This window comes from Molossus molossus, unplaced genomic scaffold (genome assembly GCF_014108415.1).
Source record: "Molossus molossus isolate mMolMol1 unplaced genomic scaffold, mMolMol1.p scaffold_m16_p_2, whole genome shotgun sequence".
NCBI lineage: Eukaryota > Metazoa > Chordata > Mammalia > Chiroptera > Molossidae > Molossus > Molossus molossus.
This window is the reverse complement of record NW_023425355.1, coordinates 36,966,560-36,990,421: the sequence shown is the minus strand read 5'-3', so window position 1 is coordinate 36,990,421 and position 23,862 is coordinate 36,966,560. Positions and strand designations below refer to the sequence as shown.

Below are 23,862 nucleotides of genomic sequence, written 5' to 3'. Positions count from 1 at the left end.
GAAGAGAGGGTCCTGGACAGCCTGCCATAGTGGGTACCAAAGCATAAAGATATAGAGCTGCTAGATAGCTTGAGTGGGGCTCAGATAACTCAGAGAAAGTGCTAATTATATATCTTGGTAAAATGGGATTTCAGGAGAACATATCTTCTGGTCTTTGTTTTGGTTATGTAGTAGTCTGGTAATAATCAGAATGGAAATTTATAAATTGGTGTTACTTAACAATTGCTGACCCAGGTGTTGTCTAGGATTTAATGTTTCTGTCCACTAATCCTTTCCTGACAACAACTTACAGGTAAAATCCCATTTTAATGAATGTAATTTTGAGATAATAAAACTATTTAGTAAAATCATCACATAGACCAGATGTATTCATAAATCCCTATTTATGAAGTACTCAGTCTCTTAAATTAAGATGCTGTTGTTTGAATTCAGTATTTATGCTTTTTTACTTTTTTACATATTCATCAAAATGTTTATCCTGTACGTAATATGTTCAATAGCAGGGTCTTGCCATGCAAAATATAGAGAAGCCCATGATCTTTCTCTCTTGAGACTTTCATTTCTTCATCTATAAAATAATGGAGGTATGAGAGGAGGTAGATGATCTGAAAGTGTCTTTCTGATTATAAAACTTCTGACTTTTTGTCTGAACTGTCCTCAGTATAGGCCAATGAAAGGAAAAGTAAAAAGAGAGATTTAGGTTGAGGGTAAAGTCTTAAGCACACTTAATGATACTAAGCATAAAAGACAGCCATGATAGTATCTACCTGCTCAGCATACATCTGTTCAAATTAGTAACAATTCAAATATGTCCATGTCTTTTAAGGAACCAATGAAGATACCCAAGTGTACAACCTCTCTTTCTGAAATTTTTGAATATTCATCAAAATGTTTATCCTGTACGTAATATGTACTGAGATAATATGTATGGGATAGATAACACACAGTCCCAGGAGCTCAGTTTCATAGTGGAGAATGACATAAATAAATAAGGACAAAACATTTTGTATGTGCCATGACAGAGGCCAGTTCAGAGTACAGTGGGGCTCTAAACCAATGTTATAAGTAGGCACCCTGGAAAAGAGTCTGTGAAATGAAGATTTATGTGCAGGAAGCTTATTGGGGAAACATTTCAAGGACATCACCTGTGAGGGAGAGAAGGCAGTAGGATTGGGCAGAAAGAAAAATGGACCAGTCATACAGTTTGCAACAAAGGCCTTAGGCAGTCTCAGTGGGAGCTCTTAAACTAGAATGGCCCTTCAGTGTTGTCCATAATTTAGGTACAAAGTCTTGCCCTTTATATCTCCATGTTGACTAGTCATTGAGTACAGGTTGATGCAGAGAAACGGATGCAGTATGATAATAATTGTTTAACATCCAGCTTTTCTGGGGTGGGGGAGGAAACCCTGGTTTGTGGCATTTTTTTATTTCAATGGTATAATCACTGCCATCACACCCAATTTCATGTTACAAATATGACATTAACTGCTCACAGAATTTCTGAAAATTTAACCATAAGCTCTTGTGGACCAGCACAACCTGACTCCAGCGCACTAATGATGGGATGTGACCTAAGGAAATGTGGCTGTCCTTGGCTGATGACAATTCCTAGAGAGGCATCAGCTATCATCTCCTAACACCCCTAGCAGTTAGGAGAATGAGTTCTGTCTGGGTGGCACACCACAACATCCAGTACATGTAGTGTATGTAAAATCATTTGATGTTTTTCAACTAATACAATGTACTTAGTTCTATTTAACATTTTCTATCCAGAGAAGTGATTTTAATATTTCTTTAAGTAAATTAAATAGATTTCTGTCTCTACTGGGTAATGTTGGTTGAGTCATCTAATCTCTGCTTTGTTGAAGAAAGATGCCAACACTGACATATTTGCCAAGGATAATATTGGACAAACTGGCCAACTAACTGAAGTGCTTGACTTAACTCAATTTTTCCTTTCAATGGACCTGTTACTGGACTCATTTGACCAAACTGATTCATGTTTAATGGTGTGGATACATATAGGGAGTTAAAGGCCTTTGATTTTAGTTTCTATCTCTAAATCCAACATTTGCCTTGTCAAATCTCTTTGGCACTCTATTTACTCATTATACAATATGTGATTATGCACAAGGGAGGCTAAATCCCTTGTGTGGCTCATGAACTAGCTCCAAGGATATCCCCAGAATATTTGAAGGATGATTTGAGCATCACAATAAATGAAGAACCTCTTAGGTAATTATATTGAAGGAGCTAATGGTTATTTGGAAACTCAACTTATGGTGTGTGTGTGGTGTGTTTAAATAAACTTTATAACATACTAGTGTTATTCCTTAAAAATGAAAATACCAGCTTTAGCTCAAAGAGGAAACTTTCTGGGGGTATTTAAGAAGTGCAAAAAAATTTGGCAGGCTCCAAAACCCACTGAGGTAGCCAAAAGGGTGAAACAAAGAAACAAACCCCAAATGAAAGAACAAGAGAACTCTATCAAAGATGAGATAAATGAAATGTAGCTAAGCAAATTATCAGAGGTAGAGTTTAGAGCCATAATCCCGAGGGAGCTCAACAGCATGAGTAAGGACATTAGCACCATGAGTAAAGATATACAAACACTGAAAACTAACCAAGTGGAAATTAAGAATGACATTGCAGAAATTAAGAACACATTGGAAGGACTAAACAGCAGAGTAGAGGAAGCTGAGGACCGTATCAGTGAATTAGAAGAAAGGGTAGAAAAAAATCAACCAATCAGAAAACCAAAAAGAAAAAACAATTAAAAAACAGGAAGACAGCTTAAGAGAACTGTGGGACAACTGGAAATGTAATAACATTGGCATCATAGGAGTCCCCGAAGAGGAAGAAAATGGGCAAAGGTTAGAGAATATATTTGAAGATATAGTAACAGAAACTTTCCTAACTTAGTAAAGGAAGAAGGCATTCAAGTTCAAGAAACACAGAGAGCCCCAAGTAATGAGAACCCAAACAGGCCCACACCATGACACATAGTAATTAAAATGCCAAAAATTAAAGACAAAGAGAGAATCCTAAAGGCAGCAAGAGATAAGCAACAGTTACCTACCAAGGAAACCCCATAAGGCTCTCAGCTGACTTCTGAACAGAAACACTACAGGCCAGAAAGGAGTGGCATGAAGTAATCAAGGTCATGAAAAACAACGATCTGAAACCAAGATGTCTCTATCGAGCAAGACTATCATTCAAAATAGGTCAAATAAAGAGCTTCCCAGACAAAAAAGGCTAAGGGAATATATTAACACTCAAACAGCACTGAAAGATATGTAATTAGTACAAGAAATAGGAAGAAAAATATAACCAGAGTAAACAAAAATAGTAATAAATAAGTACATATCAATTATCACCTTAAATGTGAATGGTTTGAATGCTTTGATAAAAAGACATAGAGTAGCTGACTGGATAAGAAAGCATGACTCACATATATGTTGTTTACAAGAGACCCACCTCACAACAAAAGCCTCACATAGGTTGAAAGTGAAGGGATGGAAAAAATCCTTCAAGCAAACAGAAAGCAAAAAAAAAAAAAAGCTGGGGTAACAATACTTATATATGATAAAAGATTTCAAAATGAAGGCCATAACTGAAGACAAAGAAGGCCACTACATAATATTGAAAGAATCTCCAACAGGAAGATATAACCTTGGTAAACATATACGCACCCAATATAGGAGCACCAACGTATATTAAAAATCTTTTGGAGGACTTCAAAGGAGAAATCAACAGCAATACAATCATGGCAGGAAACTTCAATACCCCACTGACATCACTGGATAGATCTAGACAAAATATTAACAAGGAAACACAGACTCAAAATGAAGCACTAGATCAAATGGATTTCATACATATCTACAGAGAATTACACCCCAAAACTGTAGAATTCACATTTTTCTCAAGCGCACATGGGACATTCTCAAAGATAGATCACATGTTAGGGCACAAACTAAGTCTCTGCAAGTTCAAGAAGATTGAAATCATATCAAGAATCTTCTCAGATCACTGTGGCATGCAACTAGGAATCAAGTGCAATAAGAACAAACAAAGACATTTGAAAACATGGAGGCTAGACAGCATGTTATTGAACAATGAATGGGTTACCATGGGGATCAAGGAAGAAATTAAAAACTTTCTGGAAACCAATGAAAATGAACACACAACATCACAAAATCTATGGGATGCAGCGAAAGCAGTTCTGAGAGGGAAGTTCATAGCACGACAGGCCTACCTCAAGAAACAAGAAAAATTTCAAATTGACTATCTAACCTCACTACTTAAAGAACTAGAAAGAAAATCCCAGCCCTGGCCAGTTTGGCTCAGCGGTTAGAGCGTTGGACTGCGGTCTGGAGAGACCCGGGTTTGGTACCCGCTAAGGGCATGTACCTCGGTTGCAGTTTGTCCCCGGCCCTGGTTGGTCGTGCGGGTGGCAGCCAGTCGATGTGTCCCTTTCACATCGATGTTTCTCTCTCTCTCTCTCTCCCTCCCACTCTATCTGTACAAAACATGGAAAAATGTCCTCGGGTGAGGATAAAAAAAAAAAAAAGAAAATCCCAGAGCAAGTAGAAGGAAGGAAATAGTAAAGGTCAAGCAAAAATAAATGACAAGGAGACCAAAAAAAAAAAAAAAAAAAAAAAAAAAACAATTCAAAGGATCAATAAAACAAAGAGCTGGTTCTTTGAAAAGATAAACAGCATTGATGGTCCCTTAGCTAGACTCACCAAAAAACAGAGAGAACCCAAATACATAAAATTAGAAATGAAAGAGGAGAAGTAACAACTGACACCACAGAAATACAAAAGATCGTTAACAACTACTATGAACAATTATATGGCAACAAATTCAACAATCTAAGTGAAATGGACAAATTTCTAGAAACACATAGTCTCCCAAAACTAGATCAGGAAAAGATAGAAAACTTGAACAGACCAATAACAACAGAAGAAAATGAAGATGTTATCAAGGTTCTCCCAGCAAACAAAGGCTCTCCCAGGCCCAGATGGCTTCACAAAGGAATTTTACCAAACATTCAAAGAACTAATACTCATTCTCCTCAAACTATTTCAAGAAATTGAAGAAGAAGGAGGACTTCCAAGCTCATTTTATGAGGCCAACATAATTCTAATTCCAAAACCAGAAAAAGAAACTACAAAGAAAGAAAACTACAGACCAATATCCTTGATGAACATAGATACCAAAATCCTGAACAAAATACAAGCAAACCGAATCTCGCAATACATCAAAAAAATTATTCAACATGACCAAGTGGGATTCATCCCAGGAATGCAAGGGTGGTAAAATATTCACAAATTAATAAATGTGATACACTACATAAACAAAATGAAAGATAAAAATTATATGATCATATCAATTGATGCTGAAAAAGCATTCGACAAAATCCAGCACCCATTTCTGATGAACACACTCAGCATTCTGGGAATAGAGAGATCATATTGTGACATAACAAAGGCTATATATGAAAGACCTACAGTCAACATCATACTCAATGGGCAAAAACTAAAATCATTTCCCTTTAAGAATAGTAAAAAGACAAGGATGCCCACTTTCACCATTCTTATTTAACATAGTACTGGATGTCTTGGCTACAGCAATGAGACAGGAAGAAGAAATTAAAGGGATCTAAATTAGAAGGGAGGAAGTTTAACTGTCATTATTCACAGATGACATGATACTATACGTAGAAAATCCCAAAGACTCCATCAAAAATTTACTAGACTTAATAAATGAATTTGGCAAAGTAGCAGGATACAAAATTAACATCAAGAAATTGATGTCATTCTTATACATCAATGATGAACTTACAGAAAGAGAAACTAAGAAAACAATCCCATTACCATCGTGGGAAAAAAATTAACATACCTAGGAATACACTTAACCAAAAAATAAAGGACCTATTCACAGAAAACTACAGGTCATTGAATAAAGAAATAGAGGAAGATATCAAAAAGTGGAATCACATAACTTATTCATGGATTGGAATAATTAACGTCATTAAAATGTCCATACTACCCAAAGTAATCTTTAGATTCAATGCAATCCCCATCAAAATACCAATGACATACTTCACAGAACTAGAACTAATACTTCAAAAGTTCATATGGAACCAAAAAAAAAAAAAAAAAAAACCCTAATAGCCACAGCAATCTTGAAAAAGAAGAACAAAGTTGTAGGGATCACATTACCAGATTTCAGGTTATACTACAAAGCCACTGTAATCAAAACAGCCTGGTACTGGCACAAGAACAGGCATGTAGACCAGTGGAACAGAACAGAGAACCCAGAAATGGACCCAAGGCAATATGCTCATTTAATATTTGACAAAGGTGGCAAGAGCATACAGTGGAGTCAAGACAGCCTCTTATATAAATGGTGTTCGGAAAATTGAACAGCTACACACACAAAAAATGAAACTAGACCATCAACTTACACCGCACACAAAAATAAACTCAAAATGGACTAAAGACTTAAATGTAACTCGTGAATCTGTGAAAATCCTACAATAAAATATAGGCAACAAAATTTCAGACATCATGCGCAGCAGAATTTTCACTGATACATCACCTAAGGCAACAGAAACAAAGGAGAAAATGAATACATGGGACTACATCAAACTCAAATGTTTTTGCACAGCAAAAGATACAATCATCAAAATCGAAAGGCAACCCACTGTATGGTAGAGCATAATTGCCAACAATACATCAGATAAGGGGTTAATTTCCAATATATATAGAGTGCTCATACAACTCAATAAAAGGAAGACAAAGAACCCAATTAAAAATGGGCAGAGTATCTAAATAGACACCTCTTCAAACAGGACATACAAATGGCTAAGGGATATATGAAGAAATGCTCAACATCAATAATCATCAGAGAGATGAAAATTAAAACAACTATAAGTATCACCTCACACCTATTAGAATGGCCACCATCAACAAATCGTCAAACAACAAGTGTTGGTGAGGGTGTGGAGAAAAGGGACTCTAGTCCACTGCTGGTGGGAATGCAGACTTGTGCAGCCACTATGGAAAACAGTATGGTGTTACCTCAAAAAATTAAAAATTGAACTTCTATTTGAGCCAGTGATTCCACTTCTAGGAATATACCCTAGGAAGCCTGTAACACCAATCAGAAAGAATATATGTTCCCCCTGATCATAGCAGCACTATTTTCAATAGCTAAGATGTGGAAACAGCCGAAATGTCCATCAGTAGACAAATGGATAAAAACACTGTGGTACATATACGCAATGGTGTACTCTGCAGTTGTAAGAAAGAAAGATCTCTTATCCTTTGAGACAACATGGAGGGTCCTGGAAAGTATTATCCTAAGTGAAACTAGACAAACAGAGAAAGACAAGTATCATATGATCTCACTTATTTGTGGAATATAATGAACATAACAGTCTGAGGAATGGGTTACTCCCAGTGATGTGGAAGTGGGGTACAGACTGACAATCCCCAGAAGAGGGGGTGGTGGGGGAGAGATAAACCACAGAACTTATACGCATGTATGCATGAACAATGGACATGGACAACAAAGCTGGGGAGAGGGCAGGGAAGGAGAGGTAGGGGGGAATCAGTGGGGGAAAAGGAAGAAATATCTGTATCAAAAATACATTAATTAATTTTTTAAAATGTTAAAAATTGTAGTGCCATTTGAGACAGGAGTCTTACTTCTAGGAATATACCCTACAGAGCCTGAAACAGCAATCAGAAAGAATATATGTACCCCTATGTTCATAGCAGCACTATTTAGAATATCTTAGATCTGGAAACAACCCAAGTGTCCATCAGTAGGTTAGTGGATAAAAAGCTGTGGTACATGTACAGAATGTAATTCTATGCAGCTCTAAGAAAGAAAGATCTCTTATCCTTTGAGATGACGTGGGAGGACATGGAGAGTGTTATGCTAAGCAAAACTAGCCAAGCAGAGAAAGACAAATATCACATGATCTCACTTATTTGTGGAATATAATGAACTAAACAAACTAATGAACAAAATTAACCCAGAGACATAGTGGTAGGGTACAGTCTGACAAACCTCAGAAGAGGGTGTATTGGCGGGGGGAGAGATAAACCACAGAACTTATATATATGTATGCATAACCAATGGACACGGGCAACAAAGCTGGGGATGGGGCAGGAGGGATGTGGAGGAGGTTGTCAATGGGGAAAAAAGAGAAACATCTGTAACAAAAAGAGATTTTAAAAAAGTGCAAAGGTTTTGGAAAATAGATGAAGCAATGTGTAAATGCCAAAGACCAGTCACTGAAATTAATTAAACATAGTAACTTTCTGAGATTAAAGGTTCTCATTTAAGCATATATAATTAATATTTACCAATGGCAACAGGACCTTTTCTCCTCTTTAAGCAGTTCAGAATATTTGCCAGGCATTATCTAATTACACTACTGAATGGACCTGTGAAATGCATTGGAGACTACATTTTAAAGACGTGAACAATGAAGTACATGTGGGCTTATACTGAAATCATTCAGCATACCAAGGGCAAAATTGGATATACAACTATCAGTCTCATGATCTAGTTGCCATTCTTCAGTCGCGGCTTCTTCTAATCCACTCTATTCTAGCATAGCCTTGCTAAACAACATAGATTCATAAGTCTAGGAAGAATTAAACTGAGTGCAAAGTAATTCCAATTATATGGAAGTTAGATTTTTAAAACTTGAACTCACCCATAATTTTTTGTAGCATTTATAAGTGAGTGTAATTAATTGTCTATAATGCCTTGGTAAGGGCGGGAACAGTTGGTCAAAATCTATTGGAATGTACTTAGGAGTTTGGAAATAAACAGCAACAGTAGCTATTGAAATATCTCCCATCCTCTCCTTTTAGCCTTCTTATCTTAGGTATAATAATAGCTACTATTTATTGAGTGGTATGTGCTAAGACCATTATATGCATTGCTCCTTCAGTCATTACTACAACACCATGAAGCACATATTTATTATCTCCATTTTGTGAATAAGATAGGTAAAGGTTAAATAATTTACCCAAGGGTGTACAGCTAATAACTGAGGATGTCAGGTTATAAACCTAGGTCTTTCGACTCCAAAGCCTTTTCATTATGCTACCTTCTCTTTGTTATATTTTTTGTTGTTTCTGTCTGCAGCTGTAGACATATCTCTCTTATCCCTATGCCTAATCCATGGTCCCTGAGCATACCCTAGCCTCATTTCTGGGCTTCTAATCTTGCTCATTTTAGAGACATAAGATAGAAATAATTTATAAATTGGTTATAATACATTTATTTATTTCTTCCAATCTGTAGTTTTGGGTACTATATTTACTAACATATTGCTGCCATAACCTTCTTGCTTTGTTGGTTTCAGTAATCATCATGTGTTTGTATTCAGCCTTGATTGAGGGAGAGACTCAGACACATCCCTTGGAATGGGTTAATGATCTGAAAATGACTGATGGAACCTGTATCTTCGTTCCCTGTGATGCCCTGCTCTACAGTTTACCTTATAAGCATACCCCCTACCAGGTCCTGAAGAACAACCCAAAACTCTGGGAAGTCTATGATGCTGTGTTGACCATTACAGTGGAGTCCCAAGTAAAGACCTTCTATCAAGCCTATACAGAGGCAGCAGCTAGAGCCGAAATTTCTGAGAAACTGGAGTCAGATCAAGTAAGTACAGATTCACAAGTTATGAGAAAGAACCTCAAAAATCAGGAAGGTAAATATTTTTCCTCTCAAGAGCCTCTATTGCAGTGGTTCTCAACCTTCCTAATGCTGTGACACTTTAATACAGTTCCTCATGTTATGGTGACCCCCAACCATAAAATTATTTTTATTGCTACTTCATAAGTGTAATTTTGCTATTGTCATGTCTTAGGCAACCCCTGTGAAAGGGTCATTCGACGCCCAAAGGGGTCATGACCCACAGGTTGAGAACCACTGTATTTGATAGGAAACCCAATCAGCAGCATCCAGTCATACAAATTAAAAACACCTGTTGTTTGCAGAAAACATGAAACAAAGACATATTGGAGATTTTTTTTCACCTTTGAGCAACCCAGAGCTAACCCAGAGTCGCAGAGCGTATGACAGCATATAGCCATGAAGAATAAATAAAATATAATTAAGAACAGAGCAGCAAAACTTGAATATATACTAGTGCTGTTCAAGCAGGCCTAATTAAAAGAAATTTTGTTTCTGACCCAAGTTCTGAACCAATTAAACAATAAGACATGAGAGCTGGTATATAAGAAAGCATTATCTTTATTATTTTTCCCTTTATTGGTTTTTAGAGAGAGAGAAAGGGAGAGGGAGAGAGAGATAGAAACATTGATGAGAGAGAACATCAATCAGATGCCTCCTGCATGCCCCACATTGGGGTTTGGCCCACAACCTGGGCATCTGCCCTGACTGGGAATTGCACCAGTGACCTCTTGGTGCATGTGTCAGTGCTCAACCACTGAGCCACACCAGCCAGGCACATTATCTTTATTATTGATAAAGCTTGCATTAGAGAGTGTGGCTTCTATCTGTAGGCATTTGAGCTTCCCACTGATGAATCTGAGAATTAATCAGACTTTTCCATCTAGTCATCAGTATTACTGGACCACCATATTCCTGCCTCACAACAGCATGCTTTTGGTAAAGTGTACAGCCTGGAGATGCATAGCAGAGTGCATGTTCCTTATTGGTAGCTCACTCCCAAGAGAAAAATGTTAGGAGGGCCTGGGCTACACATGCTTAGTTCTATTTCCAAACTAAACCATCACTTCTTCTTAATTGGAAGAAATGAGTGAGGGAGAGAAGAGAGGTCAGGTGTTTTTTGCTATATGAAAGAAAGCATTTGGAACTTAAATATATAAGAAATAATATTTATATATATAAATGAATATATGTATAAACATATTTCAGATTCAAATCACAGCCACTTAAGGGCAGATGAAGGAAAAGGAGTGGGGGCAGGAAAAACAGAAAAGAACGGAGAGTAAAGACAAAAACTAAGAGAAAAAGTGCAAAAAAGATGAATATAAGAAGAGGGGGAGGCCAAAGATGCCAGTTAGATTAGAAAAAATACAGAGGGGGTTTTTATAGGTTGGAGGCCAGATGTTGAGGGTTATAATTTGCAGAAGTACTTAGAACGACACATAAATAAGTTTAAAATGTTCTAGCATTTGCTAGCATACTGTATTAATTGTAATGCTTCTAGTTTAAAATAACAGACAGCTCAACACAAAATGATTCAGGTAACTTTTTTTCCCAAAATTTGATGCTAGGGGAGCTCCAGTGTCAGTTATTTATCAATGATGTTATCAATGAACCAATTTCTTTTCATCTTTCCATTTTGTAAGTCGTAGTATGCTAGCTTGACCTCATGATTTGGTTACTCTCACATTCCCAATGTGGCTGCCACAGTTCCAGACATCACGTACAGCTGGACCTGTCTACAGACAAAAGTGAGGAATGTCCCTCTCACAGAAGCTCTTCAAACAAACTTCTCCCCAAATGTTCCTGGTCACAATTGTGTACCATACCCATACTTAAACTGATAATTTAGAAAGAGGAATGAGACCACTGTGACTGACCCTATAGCTACTGGAAAACTGAACAAAATTGGAATTTTGTTAGCAATGAAGAAGGCTCTTAGCTAGGCAGCTGATTGTGTCAATAATACTCACATTCTCCATATTCCCCTTTTTATTCATTCTTTATTTTTTTCTTTTTATTATTATTTTTAAAATTTATCTTTATTGTTGAAATTATAACAAATGTCCCTCCTTTTCTTTCCCCATTGACCTCTTCCTCCCTGCTCACCCCCCTCTGCCTTCACTTCACTGTTGTCTGTGCCCATTGGTTATGTATATATGCATATACTTTTTTGGTTTATCTCTTCCCATCCCCCTTCCCTCTGAGGTTTGTTAGTCTGTTTCCTGTTTCAGTCTCTGGGTCTATTTTGTTTATCTACTTATTTTGCTCATTATATTCCACAAATAAGTGAAATCATGTGATACGTGTTTTTCTCTCTGACTGGCTTCTTCACTTAGCATAATAATTCTCTAGGTCCCTCACTCTTTATTTCTTTAGCCCATGGACTGCTTCTCTCTCTGAATAAGTGATTCGGATGACACGTTAGGTATACTTATCTTTTTCTCTCCTGAGTATAGATAGCAAATATTTTACTGATTCTTGTTCTAATGAAAAAGGTGACTAGGATAGATATTAACAGTGCTGAACACACACACACACACACACACACATACACACACACACACGCCAACACACAACTGATAAAAATCCTTTGTAGGTACTAGAAATATTGGGGGGAACACTTTGTAAAGTATATGATTGTCTAACAACTATGTTATACACCTAAAACTGATACAAAATACTATTGAATGTAAATTGTGGAAAACAAAACAAAACAAAAAGCCAATTGTATGCATCTTTTCTCAACTCAGTGTCAGCAGCATCATGATGGTAGCTTGAAATGAGGCATTTAGAATATTTACATCACAGAAATTGGTAAATGCTACAAGTAAGAACTTTTTCCTTCTCACGGAGATGTTAAACATTTACTAGCATGTCATTTGTTCCTACTTTTATGGGGCTTAAATTCTAATGAGAGGGACAGGTAGTAGATGATTAAAAAATTGTATGAAGAAGATGGCTGTGTTTTTGCCTTGACAATAACTTACAAGGTAATAGAAATATCTATACAAAGGCTATATTGTCTGTAGCAATGGTTTGCAACCTCTTTTAGTTTATAACGTTGCTTTTTTAAAAAGTAAAACAAACAACTATAAAAGTGATAAATGCACATAATTTTAAAAGTCAAGAAGTGCTAAAAAGGTATGTATTACTGACAAAGCAGGCCCTAGGCCTTCTTCTCACCCTTCATCAGAAGCAACATTTTTATATCTTTTAAGTCTTTATGCTGGTATTTACCTCTACATTTCTAAGGACCGTATTGATACTGGTATCTTGATTTATCAATTTTGGATATTATTCATTGATTTCCTTTTATAGTTGAGAACTGTTATTTCATATACTTCCTTATCTTTCTTCAAACCCTCAATATAGTTATGTCACAATCTTATATTTAGTATTTTTAATATTAAACTGATATAAATATAATTTATAGCTGATCCATGTGATATATTATGGTAATAATTCATTTTACGTATAACCTTTTATTTTTATTGGAGTTCATAACTGCTCTATTTTAAAATTTGTTTACCTTAATTTAAATTTCTAAGTCTGGATTCTAAAATGGTGGTGGAGTGAATGAATGGAAGCCACACAGATGATTTCCCAGGACCAAACTGAAATCACAACTAAAATAAAGACAAATCATAGAGAAAAAGCAACAAAAAAGCAGCTGAAGAGGACCCATATAAGCAGCGACTAGAAAAAAGGACACTGAATTAAGCCTGGTTGGTTTTCGGAAGCTAGAGAGGTTGGGCTGGGAGTCCACTGATAGCGGCTGTTTTAGCTGTGAGCAACTCCCTCAGGGTTAAAATCCCAAGCTGGTTCCACAGCCCAGAGAGCTGGGACAGAGCACCAAAGTAGCTACAGCCACTCACCTTGGGCTGTGGCAGAGGGAGGGCTGACTGGATTGGAACTGTGTGGGGACACCTGGTATTTGAAGGGTGCTCAGAGGTTTTGCTGAGTCATGGCCACACAGAATGGTGGCCATCTTGCTCAGGGAGCTCCTTCCCAGAGCTCTGGGGAGAAGCATCAGCCCCTCCCTTAGATATTTAACTCCACCCAGCTGGGCCAGAGAAATGCAAATTAAGGCTAATTAACAACCAGCATCAGCTCCACCCTCTGGAAATCCTCTTACCCTGAACACCTGAGGGAGTTTTTCATTCAGCTGAGGGTCACAACCCAAGGCTTATCAAGTAACTGAAACTAATAGCCTCCAGGCAAAAAGCTAGAGGATAGCTGAACCTTTCCTGTGCTTGCTAATCTACCCAGGAAAGTAAGACTTGACAGTGGTGTTTAAGGTGGGTCCTCCCACACTCATCCTGAACTAGAATACTTAATTTCACTCCATTCTGACCAGCAGTTGCTGCATGTAGACATCCTGACACATCTAAACACCAGGGACTAAAACCTAGAGGAAACATAAAGATAAAGGGATTAATGATGGCCTTGGGAAACCCAGAAAAACCATAAAAATATTGTGATTAGTGATTGCCCTGACCTTTGTAACAGCTCCTCATGTCCCCTATCTGTATCAGTTCCCCCTTAATCTCACCAAGGCCATGCCAAGAGGATGTGGTTTTAGTCTTTACAAGTGGACTGCAAGAATATTCGGGGCTAATGATTTGGGAGACCATGCCCCTGCAGCCTGCCAGTGAATAAAGCAATCCTCTCATTTACAATTTGGCTGTGTACCTCTGATTGTCTTGCTGGCTCATCATAGCATTTGGAGGCCCCAGTGAGATCCCTGGTGCTCTGTGACACCAGGGGCTAGACGCCTAGGATGGGTGGCCTTTCCGGGAAGCTAGCCAGACCTGAGAAAACCTATAGGGGAGGTGCCACCTGAGATATTCCAGGGCCCTAGATACTTTTCTCAGGTCTTGGAAGAAGGGCCCAGAAGATGCCTCACAGTCTCTAAATCTACAAAGGAACCCTGGTAAGAAAGCCACCGGAGATAAGATCTGTTTGGGTGACTGGTCTTTCTGGATGAGAGGGAGAGGGCCAGATGCAGTGCAGTGTCTCCTCTCCAGGGATCCCCCTAAGACATTAGGGGTGATTCAAATGTGGCAAATTCTATTCCCTCGAGCCTGCTTCTAGGGCAGAAGGGAAGTTTGATCACCTTCCAAGCGGCATAGATGCTGCACAGGATAGGGAATTTCTGGATGGAAGTTTGAATGGTGTGATTGTGTGTGTGAATGACTGTGTTTCACAATGCCTGTTATGGAGCCTGTGTGAGTCCCAACCTGCAAGTCCGTAGCAACCTAATACAGCTAAGGGCAGTATCCGGTTCTTGGGGACATTTTGTCTCCACCAGTGAACCTGATCCAAGTTGGAGGGTTATACCAAACTGCCAATGCTAAGAGGTGCCTAAATCTTCACGAGGCGAGCAGCCAGGCAGACAAAGTGGAAGTTTCTGTCTTGTGTGTCCTACCTTGTTTTTGTCCTCGTCTGCCTCCTACTGTGTCCCCCTCAACCTTGTTATGGTTCGTCTAATACTGGTAGTGGGCCCCAAACTGGGCCCTAAGAGAAACCTGAGGACGGGACTTCCCCATCCTTCTGCCCCCCTCAAAGGAAGCAAATCTCCCCATTTTTATAATCCTGGGGCCACCGCATGCCTGGGCCTAGTGTGCAAGTGCTGGTGGCAACTGCACCGAGCAGGGGGAACAATGCCACCATGGCTGCCAGCAGTGTGGCTTCCAGAAGTCTGCCACTGCTTCCAGACCTCCAGCTTCCCACCCACCCTGGGGATGCAGTGAGGGGCACCCAGCAACCAGGCATGTGGCAGGGGCAGCAGGCAGCAGGCGGGTGTGTGGGAACTCACCTGGAGACTGCAGGTGCCATGGGGTCCCCTGGGGAGGGTGGCCCAGCTACACAAGGGATATGTCTCTTTGGTGCCAGCCCAGTGCCTGTCCACTGCCCCAGGTTTGGTGGTAATGAGTACAGTTACCCTCAGGCCCAGATGGCACCCCAATACCATTGCAGGGAAAAATTCACTGGGCACTTTTTACTGGTACTTATTAAAGGGATTAAAGACAGCTGCTAGAAAGCCTACTAATTTATCCAAGGTGTCAGAAGTAATTTAGGGCCTGCAGGAATCTCATGCTGCTTTTCTGGAGTGACTTCGTTAAATGTACTGAGTGTACACTCCAATAGATCCGGACGCTTCAGAAAAGCAGCAGGCAGTAAACATGGCCTGTTACTCAGTCAGCCTAAAATATTAGAAAAAAGGTCTAAAAGCTAGAAGGTTTCAAATGAATTAATGACTCCCAATTGGTCGAAATAGCTCAAAAGGTATATAATAATAGGGATACCCCAGGGGAAAAACAAGATAAAAGAATATCAAAGGTAATAGTAGCAGCCTTAAGGGAAACAGGGCCCACGAGAAAGGATCACCCTAGGAGGGGAAACATGAGGAAGGGTCAGTACAGCAGGCCTAGGTCCCAATTAGAAAAGAAAAAAATAAGGACATTGGAAGTGAGAGTGCCCAAATTGGCTGGATAAGAAAGACAAGGGCAAAGTCAGGTTTGGAGGAAAGGGGGTCTTGGGAAGCAGCCAGAAGTAGTGAGAAGCTAGTAATAAGCTTTGGTACAGGGAACAAAAGGATTGGGGGAAAGAAGGAAGGTCTGTAAGTAGTTGAAAGGGTTGTGCGACAAGAAAGAAGGTCAGACTAAGTGAAGAAAAGGTGAGGTGTAGCTAGATTAAAGGGTTAAGAGAGGACAGACGACAGAATTGGATAGGGGAACAAAGTAAAAAGCCGTTCTTGACTTAGAAGAATGACGAGGGCCAGGCTCCTTCCAACTGAGCCCCCAGGAGCCCAGGGTAACAATACAAGTAGGAAATAAACTGGTTAGTTTTCTAGTAAATACTGGTGTAGTCTACTCAGTCCTGACTGAACTAATGGGGCCCTAACCTTCAAAAAAAGTCCATGCAAGGGGCCATCGAACAGTTGGCCCTTTTACCCCTGGACTACAAAGAGGACTATAAAGCTAGGGAAAAAATACTGTGACTCATTTGCTTCTGGTCATGCCGAAGTGCCCATACTCCCTACTTAAACATAATCTTCTCAGAAAACTGCAGGCAACAATATCATTCGAGGGGAAAGAGTCACACCTCACCATGGACCCAGGAAGCCAGGATCCAATCCTGCATTCCCTCTCTTGTATCCTCCTAACTTGCCCCCTCTAGGAAGAGTATATTTTATAGGAGAGGACCTCTGCTCCACCCATCACCAACCTTCCACCTACCTGGAGGAACTGCAACATCTATTTCCCACAGTCTGGGTGGAAAACAAGACTCCAGAATTGGCTAGCCACCAAGCTCTAGTGATCAATTGCTGGCCACTGCCACACAGCCTAGCCCTGAATCAAGTTCCACAAGATGTTGGCCATCAATCCTGCCAGCCTGCTTCTAGATGACGAACTGGAGAAACCTCTACACTACTGCCTGGAGGTAATCAACACAGTGCAGACAGCCCATCCAGACCTCAAGGATGTCCCATTGCCAGCATCAGATGAGGTATTGTTCACAGATGGGAGCAGCTATGTCCATGAAGAAATCAGGTATGCCAAGACAGCAGTAGTAACTCTGGATCACGTCGTCTGGTCAGTCCTTGAATAGGGGAACTTCAGCCCAAAGAGTAGAACTAGTCACCTAATCCAAGCTCTCCAATGGGGCAAGAAAAAGTCGATAATCATCTACACTGACAACAGATATGCATTTGCTACAGCGCACATGCAAAACACCATCTACTGAGAATGGGGGTTATTAACCTTGGCAAGGAAAGACATCAAAAATAAGGAGGAAATTGTGACCTTACTCAAAGCCACCTGGCTGCCAAAAGCAGTAAAGATACTGCATTGCAAGGCACTCCAAAAAGGGGATTCCATAGAGGCACAGAAAAACCGAGCAGCAGACCAGGAAGCTTTAGGGGCAGCCCTAAAACCAGTGGGGCCTCTCCAGATATTAGTCATTATGCCAAACTCAAATTTGCCTTTGACTCCTACTTACACTGGGTCAGAAAACGACTTAGCCAAGCAGAAACAAGCCACAAAGGAAATCAATGGATGGTAGACACTGCCTAATGGGAGCTTTTAGGTCCCAGAGGCTCTAGGTCAGACTTTGGTCAACTAGCTGCACCAGACTGCCCATTTGGGTTACACCAAACTTACTGAATTCCTGAGAGGCAGAGACTTCATACCCGATTTAGACAGTATAGTGGACGGCACTGTGCCCAGGTGCATGACCTATGCCCAGGTTAATGCTAAGCAAGGTAGGGAAGCTCTTCTGGAAATCTGGGGTTGGGGAGCCTCCCCAGGGGAATATTGGGAAGTAAATTTTATAGAAGTTAAGCCCCCAGTATCAGGATATAAACACCTCTTGGTTTACTGAGACACTTTCTTTGGGTAGGTTGAGGCTTACCCTTCCAAAACAGAGACAGTCACCACTGTAGTTAAAGAAATTACTCCATAAAATTATTCCTTGATTCAGATTACCTGTGACCCTAGGGTCAAAAATTGGCCCCACCTTTATAGCAAGAATATCACAGGACATAGGCAAGGTCCTGAATGTTAATTGGAAACTCCATTGTGCCTGCCGATCCCAAAGCTCACGGCAGGTAGAGCACATAAACAGGACCTTAAAGGAAACCTTAACTAAATTTATTTTAGAAACTGTTGAAAACTGGACGACACTGCTCCTCCTCACCCTCTTATGGGTGAGATGTACCCATACTGGGAGGGATTTTCCCTTTATGAAATTATATATGGTAGACCTCCTCCCATTCTTCCCAAGCTCAGAGGATAATTGAAGGCTGAAATTCACAACTGCTCCTTACTCAAGTTATTGCAGTTCACTGCAGTGCACCCAGAAGGCCATCCATAAGCATGTCTGTGATGCCCTGCCTGTGCCCAACTTGGAACCGGAACACTTGAACCTTCCAGCCTGGGCACTTGATATGGGTAAAGAAGTTTACCACCCAGGTACTAACTCTGGCCTGGAAGGGACCATACGCTGTCATCCTGACTACACCAACAGCTGTCAAGGAAAACAGCATCCTGACCTGGCTGCACCTTCACAGCTGAAGGCGGAAGAAGCCAAATGGACGGTCCAGTTTCTCCAGAACCCTTAAAAATAACACTCTCACAAGTATAGGAATCTTTTATTTTTAATTTTTTTATTAATTAATTTTTGTTACAGATGTTTCTCCTTTTTCCCCAATGATTCCCCAATTCCCCTCCCTCCCTGCCCTTTCCCCAGCATGTCCACTGTTCATGCTTACATGCATATAAGTTCTGTGGTTTATCTCTCTCCCACCACCCCCCTCTTTAGAGGATTGTCAGTCTGTACCTCACTTCCGTGTCTCTGGGACTACCCCATTCCTCAGACTGTTATGTTCATTATATTCCACAAATAAGTGAGATCATATGAAACTTGTCTTTCTCTGTTTGGCCTGTTTCATTTAGGATGATACTTTTCAGGTCCCTCCATGTAGTCTCAAAGGATGAGATCTTTCTTTCTTACAGCTGCGTAGTACTCCATTGTGTATATGTACCACAGCTTTTGTATCCATTCATCTGCTGATGGACACTTGGGCTGTTTCCAGATCTTAGCCATTGTAAATAGTGCTGCTACAAACATGGGGGTACATACATTCTTTCTGATTGGTGTTTCAGGCTTCTTAGGGTATATTCCTAGAAGTGGGATCACTGGGTCAAATGGAAGTTCAATTTTTAATTTTTTGAGGTAAAAATATATTGTTTTCCATAGTGGCTTCACCAGTGTGCATTCCCACCAGCAGTGCACTAGAGTCCCCTATTCTCCACACCCTCGCCAACACTTGTTGTTTGATGATTTGTTGATGGTAACCATTCTGACAGGTGTGAGGTGATACCTCATTGTTGTTTTAATTTGCATCTCTCTGATGATTAGTGATGATGAGCATTTCTTCATATGTTTCTTAGCCATTTGTATGTCCTGTTTGGAGAGGTGTCTATTTAGTTCCTCTGCCCATTTTTTAATTGGATTCTTTGTCTTCCTTTTGTGGAGTTGTATGAGCACTCTATATGTATTGGAAATTAACCCTTTATCTGATATATCATTGGCAATTTTGCCCTCCCATACAGTGGGTAGCCTTTCCGTTTTAATAATTGTATCTTTCGCTGTGCAGAAGATTTTGAGTTTGATGTAGTCGCATGTGTTCATTTTCTCCTTTGTTTCTATTGCCTTAGGTGATGGGTCAGTAAAAATTCTGCTGCCTGAAATTTTGTTGCCTACAGTCTCTTCTAGGATTTTTATAGATTCATGAGTTACATTTAAGTCTTTTATCCATTTTGAGTTTATTTTGGTGAAGGGTGTAAGTTGATGGTCTAGTTTCATTTTTCTGCAAGTAGCTGTCCAATTTTCCCAGCACCATTTATTAAAGAGGCTGTCCTTACTCCACTATATGCTCTTGCCACCTTTGTCAAATATTAATTGAGCATATTGCCTTGGGTCCATTTCTGGGTTCTCTGTTTTGTTCCACTGGTCTATATGCCTGTTCTTGTGCCAGTACCAGGCTGTTTTGATTACAGTGGCTTTGTAGTATAACCTGAAATCTGGTATTGTGATCCCTCCAAATTTGTTCTTCCTTTTCAAGACTGCTGTGGCTATTCGAGGCCTTTTTTGGTTCCATATGAACTTTTGAAAAAATTGTTCTAATTTCGTGAATTATGCCGTTGGTATTTTGATGGGGATTGCATTGAATCTATAGATTGCTTTGGGTAATATGGATATTTTAATGACATTAATACTCCCAAACCATGAACAGGGTATGTGCTTCCACTTTTTTATATGTTCCTTTATTTCTTTTTTCAATGACATGTAGTTTTCTGTGAATAGGTCCTTTATTTCTTTAGTTAAGTTTATTACTAGGTATGTTAATTTTTTTGCCTCAATGATAAATGGGATTGTTTTCTTAGTTTCTCTTTCTGTAAGTTCGTCATTGGTGTATAAGAATGCCATCGATTTCTTGACGTTAATTTTGTATCCTGCTACTTTGCCAAACTCATTTATTAAGTCTAGTAAACCTTTGATGGAGTCTTTGAGGTTTTCTATGTGTAGTTATCATGTCATCTGCAAATAATGACAATTTCACTTCCTCCTTTTCAATTTGGATCCCTTTTATTTTTTCTTCCTGTCTGATTGCTGTGGCTAAGACTTCCAGTACTATGTTAAATAGGAGTGGTGAAAGTGGGCATCCTTGCCTTGTTCCTGTTCTTAAGGGAAATGCTTTTAGTTTTTGCCCTTTGAGTATGATGTTGGCTGTAGGTCTTTCATATATGGCCTTTATTATGTCTAGATATGATCCCTCTATTCCCACACTGCTGAGCGTTTTTATCAGAAATGGATGCTGGATTTTGTCGAAGGCTTTTTCAGCATCTATTGATATGATCATGTGGTTTTTATTTTTCATTTTATTTATGTGGTGTATCACATTTATGGATTTGCGAATATTGTACCAGCCTTGCATCACTGGGATGAATCCTAGTTGGTCATGGTGAATAATTTTTTTGGTGTATTGCTGGATCTGATTTGCTAGTACTTTGATCAGGATTTTGGCATCTATGTTCATCAGGGATATTGGCCTGTAGTTTTCTTTCTTTGTTGTGTCTTTTTCTGGTTTTGGAATTAGAATTATGCTGGCTTCATAAAACAAGTATGGAAGTCGTCCTTCTTCTTGAATTTTTTGAAATAGTTAGAGGAGAATGGGTATTAGTTCTTCTTTGAATGTTCGGTATAACTCCCCCGTGAAGCCACCCGGGCCTGGGCTTTTGTTTGCTGGGAGAGTCTTGATTACATCTTCAATTTCTTCTGTTGTTATTGGTCTGTTCAAGTTTTCTATCTCTTCCTGATCTAGTTTTGGGAGACTATGTGTTTATAGAAATTTGTCCATTTCACTTAGATTGTCGAATTTGTTGCCATATAATTGTTCATAGTAGTTGTTAACAATCTTTTGTATTTCTGTGGTGTCAGTTGTTATCTCTCCTCTTTCATTTCTGATTTTGTGTATTTGGGTTCTCTCTCTTTGTTTCTTGGTGAGTCTAGCTAAGGGTCCATCAGTCTTGTTTATCTTTTCAAAAAACCAGCTCTTTGTTTTATTGATCCTCTAAATTGTTCTTTTGGTCTCTATGCCATTTATTTCTGCTCTGATCTTACTATTTCCTTCCTTCTACTTGCTCTGGGGTTTTCTTTGTGTTTGCTCTCTAGTTCTTTAAGTTGTGAGGTTAGATAGTCTATTAGAGATTTTTCTTCTTTTTTAAGGTAGGCCTGTAGTGCTATGAACTTCCCTCTCAGAATTGCTTTCGCTGCATCCCATAGGTTTTGTGTTGTTGTGTCTTCATTTTCATTGGTTTCCAGGAAGTTTTTGATTTCTTCCTTGATCTCCTCGGTGACCCATTCATTGTTTAATAACATGCTATTTAGCTTCCATGTGTTCAAATGTCTTTATATGTTCTTCTTGCAATTGATTTCTAGTTTCATGCCACTGTGTTCTGAGAAGACGCTTGATAAGATTTCAATGTTCTTGAACTTGTAGTGACTTAGTTTGTGCCCTAAAATGTGGTCTATCTTTGAGAATGTTCCATGTGCACTTGAGAAGAATGTGAATTCTGTAGTATTGGGGTGTAGTTCTGTGTAGATATCTATTAAATCCATTTGTTCTAGTGCTTCATTTAGAGTCTCTGTTTCCTTGCTAATTTTTTGTCTAGAGGATCTATCCAGTGATGTGAGCGGGGTGTTGAAGTCCCCTGCTATGACTGTATTGCTATCGATTTCTCCTTTGAAGTCCTCCAATAGTTTTTTAATATATTTTGGTGATCCTATATTGGGTGCATATATGTTTATCAAGGTTATCTCTTCCTGTTGGATAGATCCTTTCAATATTACGTAGTGGCCTTCTTTGTCTCTAGTTATGGCCTTCATTCTGAAGTCTATTTTATCAGATATAAGTATTGCTACCCCAGCTTTTTTCTCTTTTCCGTTTGGTTGGAAGATTTTTTTCCATCCCTTCACTTTCAATCTATGTGAGTCTTTTGCTGTGAGATGGGTCTCTTGTAAACAACATATAGATGAGTCATGCTTTCTTATCCAATCAGCTACTCTGTGTCTTTTTATGGGAGCATTCAGTCCATTTACAGTTAAGGTTATTATTGATATGTACTTATTTATTGCCGTTTTTGTTTAGTGTTGTTCTATTTTTCTTTCCATTTCTCCCGGTAATTACAGCGGTCCTTTTAACATTTCTTGCAGTGCTGGTTTGGTGCTAATGTATTCCCTTAGCCTTTTTTTTGTCTGAAAAGCTCTTTATTTGACCTTCGATTTTGAATGATAGCCTTGCTGGGTAGGGTAGTCTTGGATTCAGATCCTTGTTTTTCATGACCTGGATTACTTCATGCCATTCCCTTCTAGCCTATAGTGTTTTTTTCTGAGAAGTCAGCTGAGAGCCTTATGGGGTTTCCTTTGTAGGTAACCTGTTGTTTATCTCTTGCTACCTTTAGGATTCTCTCTTTGTCTTTAATTTTTGGCAGTTTGATTACTATGTGTCTTGGTGTGGGCCTGTTTGGGTTCTTCTTACTTGGGGCTCTCTGAGCTTCTTGAACTTGAATGCCTTCTTTCTTCACCAAACTAGGGCAGTTTTCTGTCAGTATTTCTTTGAATATATTCTCTAGCCCTCGCTTACTTTCTTCTTCTTCAGGGACTCCTATGATGTGAATATTATTCCTTTTCCAGTTGTCCCACAGTTCTCTTAAGCTGTCTTCCTGTTTTCTAATCGTTTTTTTCCTTTTTGTTTTCTGATTGTTTGATTTCTTCTAGCCTGTCTTCTAATTCACTGATCCGGTCCTCAGCTTCCCTTACTCTGCTTTTTAGACCTTCCAATGTGTTTTTCATTTCTGATATGTCATTCTTCATTTCTTCCTGTTGGTTTTTTATTTCCAACTGGTTGATTTTCAACATTTCTATGTCTTTACTCATGGTGCTCATGTCCTTACACATGCTGTTGAGCTTCCGCAACATCATGGCTCTAAATTCTAGTTCTGTTATCTTGCTTAAGTGCACCTCATTTATCTCATCTTCCGTAGAGGTCTCTTGTTCTTT

At 39.2% G+C, this 23,862-nt stretch overlaps 1 protein-coding gene across 1 annotated transcript in view; it reads left to right on the top strand.

Annotated features, from left to right (window-relative positions):
- GUCY2F (guanylate cyclase 2F, retinal) overlaps positions 1-23,862 on the top strand; it is a 203,578-nt gene that overhangs the window by 13,727 nt on the left and 165,989 nt on the right. Inside the window, 1 exon segment of the mRNA XM_036270053.1 lies at positions 9,398-9,699. Coding sequence (XP_036125946.1) covers positions 9,398-9,699 — 302 coding nt within the window.